The sequence below is a fragment of the Bidens hawaiensis genome, unplaced genomic scaffold (assembly GCF_021521415.1).
Source record: "Bidens hawaiensis isolate Kalapana, Puna unplaced genomic scaffold, B.hawaiensis_p1.1 tig00025173_1, whole genome shotgun sequence".
Taxonomy (NCBI): domain Eukaryota; kingdom Viridiplantae; phylum Streptophyta; class Magnoliopsida; order Asterales; family Asteraceae; genus Bidens; species Bidens hawaiensis.
Window position 1 is genome coordinate 329,882 of NW_027493999.1, and position 10,650 is coordinate 340,531.

General features: G+C 38.4%; 1 protein-coding gene across 1 annotated transcript; it reads left to right on the forward strand.

The window, feature by feature from the left end:
- Positions 1 to 1,830: 1,830 nt before the first annotated feature.
- Positions 1,831 to 3,160, forward strand: LOC143570905 (uncharacterized). The gene is made up of 3 exons (XM_077056426.1): positions 1,831 to 2,233; positions 2,324 to 2,482; positions 2,981 to 3,160. The coding sequence occupies exons 1-3, from the start codon at positions 2,057 to 2,059 to the stop codon at positions 3,158 to 3,160; spliced, it is 516 nt and encodes a 171-aa protein (XP_076912541.1). The 5' UTR covers positions 1,831 to 2,056.
- Positions 3,161 to 10,650: the final 7,490 nt, after the last annotated feature.

Here is a 10,650-nt window from a genome sequence, read left to right on the forward strand (position 1 = left end):
CAAAACTCATATGGTTGATGTTAAACCCACACCTACAGGATGCATTGACGACCCCTTTATCTTAGCGTCGCAAGCGCAACAAGTGTATTATACATCATATCCTTCAAAATCAAAGGAACTAAAAGGATGGTTAGCATTTGTATGTGTTATCTTATATTCTTCAGTGTCATTATAAAATGATGTTGGTAGCTTAGGGCTTACTTCAAGTTTTTTCCTCTTCAAGGTGGATGGTGATTTTATGTGTATCATCTGTTATGCCCTTATGTGATAAAATTTGACTTTTCAACTTGTATGCTAATTACATTTATGCCAATGATTGCTCATAGCCTCCTTTAATTTGTAGATTTAGTAATAAGGAGACTTCTACCAGGATTATTGGATTAAATATAAAGCATATGTGGTCCAGTCCATGGGACAGCTGGAGAGATGTTTCTTACGAGGACAGGACGCGGTTGTTTGAGTGTTTTAATGTGTGTATACATAGACAAAAAAATTTTAAATATATTTTGTATACCGGTCTGGTTTAAAAACTTTTGAGGTGGAAATCTTGTACATTCTTTGTTGGTTAAGAAAGATTAAAAAGATAATCAAGAATTCCCGGTTTACATTTTTAATAATTTTTTACTACATATTAAATAACATTACTAAGTATAATATTACAATAAAAGCTACCCAATGGGACCAATAAACATATAATTACATTTCTTCCTCTGACCAGTTCGTATGTATTTTGGGGTTCGGGTCAGTTTCAGGTGGAATCTGCAAACTTATTTAGCTAACTAGTTGTGTTTGGGCCATGCGCAGCGATTTGCAGGTTGACATGTTTAACCCCATTTTATTTAATATTTTTAAGAATATATGCATGTGGTGTTAGGGTTCATGTTTAACACCCCTAAAAACAACTCTAACCTTATTGGACCATTTTGTATACTTATTAAAAGTTTGTTTTTCATGGTGTTATTTTCAGTGGGAGGAGAAATGGAGTACAGAAATTTTGGGATATTGGGAGAAGTGCATAGCGGGTAAATTTCCCGATTTGTTGAGTAGGGTACGGAAGAAGGCCACAGAAATGGCAAGAAAACAAGGTTTTGTAGTTGGAGATGATTTGACCGTTCTTGAAGACTTAAACCAGAAATGGAAAGAAAACAAGGTTTTGTAGTTGGAGATGATTTGACCGTTCTTGAAGACTTTAAACCATCTTGGATAAGAAGTGGGATATGGAAAAAAATGATTGCAAACTGGAATACACCAGAATGGAAGGAAAAGTCCAAAAGAAATGGTTCTAATAAAAATAAATCAACTGGCGGGAAGCATACGCTAGGATCTCAAAGCTATATGACATTAAAAAGAAAAGGGGTAAAGTATAACTCTCATTTTTATCTATGACTTTTCTGCTTACAGTTCCTAAGATACCTGAATGCCATTTGGATATTAGTTGCATGCAAGTAGTAGATTGATTAAATTGAAATTGAAATTTTAATGTTAGATGCTAGCTTGTTTATTAAATGAAATTTTTAATGTTAGATGCTAGTTTGATTATTAATTGGCTCTAGTGTTTAGTCAGTTGTAGATGTTCATGGGAATATAGCTAGAATACATTTGGCATTTTGTATCTTATTGATAATGAGCTATGATATCAATTTTAGTATGTTTCTAGATGGCTTGGAATGGGTGTATGTAACTTTAATCATGGTTTTAGTTAAAATGATTGAGTTAATTTGCTGCAATTGAAACTATATATGTATAGTAACTTCTCAAGATCTAATGTGTTTCTATGTCTGATCATTATAGCTTCCTATAACTTCTTAGACCTTAAATGAGACCCCCTCTATTTCTCACATAATTGGCACTAGTCCCTGTCCCTCTTAATTGCATACACATACTGAAATTTAGTATATTTTTTTGGGCAATATTTGTTTAAGAACCTGATCCAATTTAGCATGTTATAAAATGATTGAACTCAAACTGATATGAAATATATGTTTATAATTTCTAATTGAACTCATTTGAAGCTGAATTTAAGGAGTTTTATTTGATAATTACACCTTTGTAGGAAATGAAACTTGGACGTGAGTTGACAACACATGAGATGTGGAAGCAATCACATTGTAGGAAAGGAAGTAGGCCTTTGGATAAAGATTTAAGCAATTCACTAGTTTCGGAGGATGATTCGGAAGGAAGTTTTGAAGAAGAAAATTTGAATTGGGTTGATGATAGGGCAAAGGAGACATGGGTAAGTTGACTAGTTAGTAAAATCCAAACAAATTTCAAAAGATAAAAACAGTGAAATTCGAATAATGTAATTATGTGGATTTAACAATAGGTAAATTACAATGGATATGTTGTGGAGAAGTATGGGGAGGAACATAGTGAACTTGACAAAGACTCGTGGTCACGAGCTGTTGGGGGCGTGAAGAGAGGAAAACTGTACGGGTTAAGCAATGTTAGTGGCACGCGTGTGCATGTCAGACAAGATCCCGAGGTATGTTAACATAATTCATTTTTTGAAAAAAAGAAACTTGAAATAGGTTTACAGTTTGATCTGAAGTCAAGGAGAGGGCTGTATAAATAAAAAATAAATAAATAACAAAAATAAAATAAATAAAATAATAAATTAAGCATTTGGAGCTTGAAAATTAAATTGTCAAAAACTTGGAACATTATAATATGTGTTTCGGGTTACTAACGGGCTATTAAATGTGGGACAAGGGTACATGGAACATAATCCAAAGGAATATGCAGTTTAGCCTTTTATAACCTGTTTATGTCAGCACGTTTATGGTTTGTTTATAAGTCGTCGGCCCGTTTACAACTCGTGTATAACCTGTTTATGTCAGCACGTTTATGGTTTGATTATAAGTCATCAGCCTGTTTACAACTTGTTTATAACCTATTTATGACAGCCCCATTATAATTTGATTATAAGTCATCGGTCGTTTATAACTTGTTTATTTCTGACCCATTATCACTTGTTTTGTAGATTGAAAAGTTGAACTTGGTTATCAAGGAGCTTGTTAAGGAAAAAGAAGACGAGAAAGAAAGGTTAAATGGTATAATTGCAGAGTTGGTGGCTGAAAAGGAAAAAGATAAAGCGGAGAAAGATGCAATGCTTGATAGGATGACAAACATTGAGGCTATGTTAAAATCTATAGTTCAATAGGCAATTCTCAGTTTTTTTTTTAAGATAGATATTTGAATGTTTGGATATCTTGAATCTATGTTTAAAATAGTTTATTTTGGATTGTTTGATAATTTGGGCTATTTTTTAACGCTATTCATTATTTTTTTACAAAACTACTTGACAAACAAACTTGTTCCAATACAAAAAAAGTGGTTAGAAAAATGGTTGCAACAATAGCAGAAATCCAATAGCAACAATGCGGTAGCAAAATTTGGTTGCAAAAATGTGGTTGCAAAATTTGGTAGCAACAATGCGGTAGCAAAATTTGGTTGCAAAAATGCGGTTGCAAAATTTGGTAGCACAATGCAGTAGCAAAATTTGATCGCAACAATATGGTTGAAAAATTTGGTAGCAACAGTCAGGTTGCAACTATCGGTTGCAATATTTACTACCTTTCATGTGGTCTCAAATATCTGGTCGCAAAAGCATCAGCCGTCGCAAATTGGTGGCAATAGGGCAACTGCGACTAGCCTTTTTTGAATTCGATTCTGAATTCGACCTGTCGGGTTGGCGGTAATCCAGGAAGTTCCTCTGGAAAAACTTGTAGAAATTCGCGTACCACGGGAATATCGTCCACCCGTTTTTCCTCAGAATCAGCGGCCGTCAGGCTCGCTAGATACGCCACACATCCCTGACGTATATATTTCAACACCTTGAGGTGGGATATAAATGGTATCATGGTGCCGGATTTTTCTCCCTGCACTAATACCTCCTCGTCATCCGACACCCGGATCTTGACGGTTTTCTTTTCACAGTTTATTTCTACCCTATTACGAGCCAACCAATCCATTCCCACTATCACGTCAAAACTACCCAATTCTACCGGTAACAAGTCAATCAGGAAGGATTGTTCGCTCAGAATAAAAGGGCAATTCCGAACAATCCGATTAACTATCATGGTTTTACCGTTAGCGACCTCTACGGTGTAGGGTTCTATGGTTTCACCAATAGGAAGGTTTGCTATCGAAAGGAACCTAACGGAGACAAAACTTCTATCGGCGCCTGTATCAAATAATACAGAAGCGTAATGATCAGACACGAGGAAGGTACCTGTCACTACGCTGGGGTCCTGGCGCGCCTCGTTCGCTCCCATCACAAATGCCCGGCCTCGCGCCGGATTGGACGCCGATGGCTGACCCGCGAGTTGTCTCCCGTTTCCTCCCTGATTCAGTTTCGGGCAGTTCCTTTTGAAGTGATCCGTGCTGCCGCATTCGTAGCAAGCACGGCTAGTGGTCACCATCTGGTTTCCTTGCGGGTTCTGCTGTCGGGCTGGTTGAGTTCTAAATGGTTGCGCCCGAATAGGTTGCGGTTGACGGTTCAGGTTGTTCAGATTTGTCTTACAATTTGGTGCGTAGTGTCCAACCCTGCCACACCGGTGGCACACCACCTCCTTGCACACGCCACTATGGTGGTAACCACATTTCCCACATTTAGGAAACGTTCCCCTCTGCGGTTCTTGCCTTCCGCCCGAACTAGTCATGGCATAGCTCTGGGCAGCGGGCCTAGCTCGTTTACCTTGCTGTTTCTCTCGGATCCTATTGTCATACGTACCTCGCTTTCCCCCAGCCGACTCTCCCGTCGTCTTTATCGATCCGCTCCTTAAGAAATCATACGTGACAATACCAGCCTGTGTCACTGCACCCTCATACGTCTGGTGCCCTCCCGCGTTAACTATACTCCTCACTACTGGAGTAAGTCCCCAAATATAACGTTCCACCCTCTTTGACTCTGGGGTGACCAACCACGGCACTAATCGTGACAGTTCATTAAACCGGTTGGTATATCCCAAGTGATCCGCCCCATGCATCTCTAGGTTCCACAACTCATGTTCCAGTTTTTGCAATTCATTCTTTGGGCAGAAATGTTTCAAAACAAGATCCTTAAGCTCTGCCCAGGTCATGCGGTTTGTCGCCGCCTGACCTCGAGTCTGTACTATGGTGTTCCACCATGTCAAGGCATGGTCTGTGAACGTACAGGTGGCGTACTTAACGACACAATCCTCGGGACAGTTGCTGATATTTACCACTGATTCTATTTTCTCTAACCATTTCACTAACCCATTCGGTCCTTCCGACCCGTTAAATTCTAAAGGCTTGCATAACATAAAATCCTTGATTGAACAACCCCTGGATGGTCCAGTGCGGTTGGTCTCTACAGTAGGGATAGGGCCATTACTGTCGGTAGCGACCACCGTAGGCGGTGCGTCAGTACTCGGCATAGTGTTGTCATTCCTTGGAGGATTAGCATTTTGTTCCCCGTCATTATTTATGGGCGTTTGATTGCTCGGAGGGGTTGGATTGGTCGAGTTATTAATACTGGCGGCGATGCGCGATACTATATCCGGTATCGCCGCCTCCAACTGTTGAGCAATCAAACGGCTCACATCTACTTCCGATATTTTCGTTGATCGTTTCGGTGCCATTCTACACAACATCAAGGAAACACATATAATTAATACCATTCCAAATTATGAAACACAAAACACATTCCATACATTAATAAACATTAGTACATATTACACAAACATCCATTTACATACTTCCCAGTCATCATTACATAACTAAGTTTTAATACAAAGGGCCTATGTTGGTATCATCCTCGACATAACCCGCAATGGGTCAGTGCTTGAATGATACCCAAAAGTATCGATAATGATATGCCCTACAAGAGACCCCCTATGGGCCAGTGGTTGTACTATAACTAAACAAGATTCACTCCGTGTTAGTATCACCACTAACTACTTACACGGAGTATCAAAAAGCGGTTCAAGATTCTACCATCCAACACATCTACACATGGTGGTAAACCAACCCCACCAACACCGCCACCAGCACCACCAACACCGCCATCATAACCCGCATTCGGGTTTCCATCTGGTCGATCAACCAGTGGGAGTATGAGCACTCCCTTTTTAACTGGTTAATAGCATACTGGTGGTCCAGTATGCTGTCCCCGAGGTACGCCCGCCTCTGTACCCCCACGACCAGGGCGGCAGAGTGCTCGTTCACCTGCTCGGTGAGAACACGTAGCCAAGCCGCCAAGTCCCGCTCCTGCCTTGGAAGACCCCACACAGGTAGGGTTGCAGGCTCGGGTTGGGGGCGGGAAGACTCGCCCCGGTGGTATGTGGATCTGGGTGGGGTAACAGTGGGCGGAACATACGGGGCACTGATCCGCGCCGTGAGGCGGGGACCGTGTCTGGGGGGAATCGGGGCGGTCTGTGGTGCGGGCGGGGTAGGAGACCTGGTAACCCTAGCAGGGGAGGGTAAACTAGCACTCCTAGCTGGGGTGGTCTGTCTAGAGGCACTATGACTAGCCTCTGAAGGCTCGGAGCTGGGTGCTACACTTGGGCTTCCAGAGGCCCCGGAACTGACCTCTTCCGGGTCCTCTTCCGTCGACACACTAGGTGTTCTTGCCATTTTTACCTGCACACAAGTTAACAAACATATAGTCCCTTTTCATAGTGTAATTCAAAATCAAATTAACATGCACTTACTTATACAATTTTGCCACATAATAATATTATTATACATTTACACATATGTTGCCAATTTTACCTATTTAAATCCCCCGTGACTTCCCCTGAATTCCCTCGTGCAGACAAGTCTGTTATTATGTTCCGGACCATAATAACCCACTTGTCCATCCAAGTTCATCCCGATCTCGTCACAATATATTATTAGTTGATATTCAGATCCTATAATACTTGAGCTACTGGTTATATTTTAGGTATCTTTTTCAGACATCCTAATTCTTTATAACCAATGGCTCTGATACCAAGTTCTGTAACACCCCGTAACCGCAGCGGAAACGTACACGGGATGCAACAGACACATCTGATATCAACAGCATTGCTTATAAAGAAAATACCACTACATTAATTTATAACATATTACATTGTTGCGAGTTGCGTTACTGTCTAGGGGTCACACACATATATTACCAATAAGACATTAATATATATTCATTACAAAACATAGAGCAGCAAGCTTCCAACAGGTAGCACAGATAGTTAAGCACATATCAATCATTCCAACTTGGGCATACCTAGAAAACATGTAAAGAAAACGGGTCAACTACGAATAGTTGGTGAGTTTCACTAATTTAAATAAACACTGACAAATCATTTTAATAATCATTTATTAACAATATAATCATGCTGGGAACTATGTTACCCCAGAACATTTCCATTAACTTCCTGGGAACTATGTTACCCCAGAACAATAATAACCCCTGGGAACTATGTTACCCCAGAATAATAATAACCACTGGGAACTATGTTACCCCAGAACAACAATAACCCCTGGGAACTATGTTACCCCAGAACAATAATAACCCCTGGGAACTATGTTACCCCAGAACAACAATAACCCCTGGGAACTATGTTACCCCAGAACAATAATAACCCCTGGGAACTATGTTACCCCAGAACAATATAACCCCTGGGAACTATGTTACCCCAGAACAATATAACCCCTGGGAACTATGTTACCCCAGAACAATAATAACCCCTGGGAACTATGTTACCCCAGAACAATATAACCCCTGGGAACTATGTTACCCTAGAACAATAACACATTATAAACATTTTATATATTCTATGCATCAGTCCATATATATATAAATGTACAAGTATTTCCATACGATCGGTATGTACTTAAATACTTTAAATAAGACATGTTTTCCGCCCCGGGAAAATATAATTAAAACAATTCATTAAAAGGGGCTCGTGAAATCTCACCTTTTTGTGAGTCGGTGAGTAATATAAGGAACAGCTACGTGCCTGGATCTGTAATATAATATCTAGTCGTTACTATATAATTCCCATAACTTAAATACGTATCAATTGGTACATCTGGGAACATTGTTAACCCAGTACTGTACTCGATTCGGGGACAATGTTAACCCCGTGACACTTCTAAGGACTCAGATTGACATTGCTTAGAGTTTGACAGTCAATTTAGTTAAGGTGATGAAATTATAGCTCGGTTTGACACCCCGTTTGGCCGTGGGGCCCGTTCCCGATATTTCGGTGCCGGAAACGGTAAAATCGGGTAAAATTACCCAAATCATCCGAATTATTTTCGGATGATTTATTTTTACTTAATTTACTTAGATTTATGAAATAGTCCATTTTTAGAGTTTTCATGTACCAGTCAGCTCGCTTATGCGAACTTTGCCGGTTTTCACGTTTTAAGCTTTAAAAACTTGTTTTTATGTTCTTTTTAGCACAAATAATTACCCGATTAGTCTCGGGTCTTGAAATTTTGCACAAAACTTAATTTGACAGTAAGGAATTTTGTAAAATTTTCCCAGATTTATTTTCCTATATTTACATTTATTTATCTATTTTTAAATCTTATTAAAATACTAAATATATCAAAAATACCAAAACACTTTAGAAAAATCCCAAATTTTTCTGGGATGATCTCTATCATCCTCATAACTTTCTGGAAATTTTCCAGATTTATTTTCCTATATTTACATTTATTTATCTATTTTTGAATCTCATTAAAATACTAAATATATCAAAAATACCAAAACACTTTATAAAAATCCCAAATTTTTCTGGGATGATCTCTATCATCCTCATAACTTTCTGGAATTTTTCCAGATTTATTTTCCTATATTTACATTTATTTATCTATTTTTAAATCTTATTAAAACACTAAATATGTCAAAAATACCAAAACACTTTAGAAAAATCCCAAATTTTTCTGGGATGATCTCTATCATCCTCATAACTTCCTGGAATTTTTCCAGAATTTAAAACTTATTTTTCAAGCCATTTTCACCCAAAACCGAGCTAGAAAGCCCTAGAACTCGTTTCACCGAAAAGCCTACTTAGACTTTTCCAACTGAGCTCAAATTTTGTGGGTGACTTTTATATGATATAAAAAGCTTATATTAAATTTTCCGGAATTTTTCATCATGTTTTGCTATTTTTCACTATTTTTGGCCAAAACCGAGCATTAAATTCACCAAATATTCATCTTTTATCCAAAAATTACCAAAAATTCACAGATCTCATATTTTCATGTGTAGATCATCTCTGTGAAATTTCGTGACCCGACTCTAAGCACTCGTAAATCTGTCCATTTTTCATAAACACACGAAAACCGAACTATTTTGTGTTTTCTAGCTTTAGATCGCAAGGATCTCGGTTTCTAGCCTTTGCTAGGCGCTAGATACAACACTTAAAAGCACATCAACACCACACCAAGCAAGTTATACCCACAATCAAGCCATTTCTTTCCTAGTGTCGGTTAAAACATCAAAACAACGATTTTGACCGTAAAAATCCATTCTCGACTCTTTTTACTCATTTCTTGGACCAAGATCCCTTGTATAACTTGTATACATCTCTTGGTCATGCAAGAGTCGGTTTCATCTCGGATTTTCACCCGTCTTTCACATGGAAAATTCATTTGACAAGATTTCAACCGTAAAAATTCATTCTAAACACTTTTAACTAATTACTTGGATCAAGATCCTTTGTATAACTTGTATACATCCTTTGATCACACGAGAATCGGTTTCATCTCGGGTTTTCACCCGTTTTTTTCACATGAAACTTCCTTTTCTCAAGAATTATGCAATTAAAAACAAGATTCAAGTATCAAAACATGCTTATACCTTCAAGTTTTTGGTTGGAGATCAAGGGATTGGATGAATGCTTGAAAGTTGAGAGAGTTTGAGAGTGTTTTTGTGTTAAAAAAAAGAAAAGTATAATGTGTATGAGTGTGTGTATAGGGGCCGGCCAAAGAGGGGGGTGTGGGGGGGGGGCCCACATCTCAAATATTGTCCACACATTTGGATTGTGTAATCCGGATAATGTTGTGGATAATCTGGTTCAGTTCGTTTCTCGTTTAAACTCGTAATTCGGCTTAAAACGAGCCTAAAATGGTCGTTTTTCGGGTTAAAATAAAATTTACATAAAACTGATTTAAAAACTTTAAAAACTTAACCCATGACATTAAAACATCATATTATTAATAATTACGCATCTTTTTCGGCTTGATTGATCGTCTCTTGCTTGGTTTGGTGTTAAAGGTTTCGTTTAGCGTACCAACATACCATTAAATCGAAATCCTTTTTCTGTGCTATAATTCACCTATCCCGAAGCATTAATACTTCGTAAATATCACTAAACATTATATACTTCGTCTATAATGTAATTCCCGATTCGTTCGGGTTTCAATAATCGTTCATTGGTTAATTGTAATTCCAATATGATTCACTATATAATTGAGTATGATTCATACTGTGAACCATATATATTCATATAAACGTGCTATAACTCATATAATCAATATTAAATAACACGTAAATAGTATATTCCGGCTAGGGTATACCTGAATTTGCCGGAATCGTTACAACCGGCTGATTGGTGCATGTGCCCTTGTCTTTCGGCTATCAACGCCACCACATGATGCCTGATTAACCTTCCGCCAATTTTAACGTTATTTTCA

Excerpts from the sequence above, each read along its gene's own strand:
- LOC143570905 (XM_077056426.1), top strand. The coding sequence starts at position 2,057 with ATGAAACTTGGACGTGAGTTGACAACACATGAGATGTGGAAGCAATCA. Across the intron at positions 2,234-2,323 it reads ATAGGGCAAAGGAGACATGG|GTAAATTACAATGGATATGT; the intron begins GTAAGTTGACTA and ends ATTTAACAATAG. Across the intron at positions 2,483-2,980 it reads ATGTCAGACAAGATCCCGAG|ATTGAAAAGTTGAACTTGGT; the intron begins GTATGTTAACAT and ends CTTGTTTTGTAG.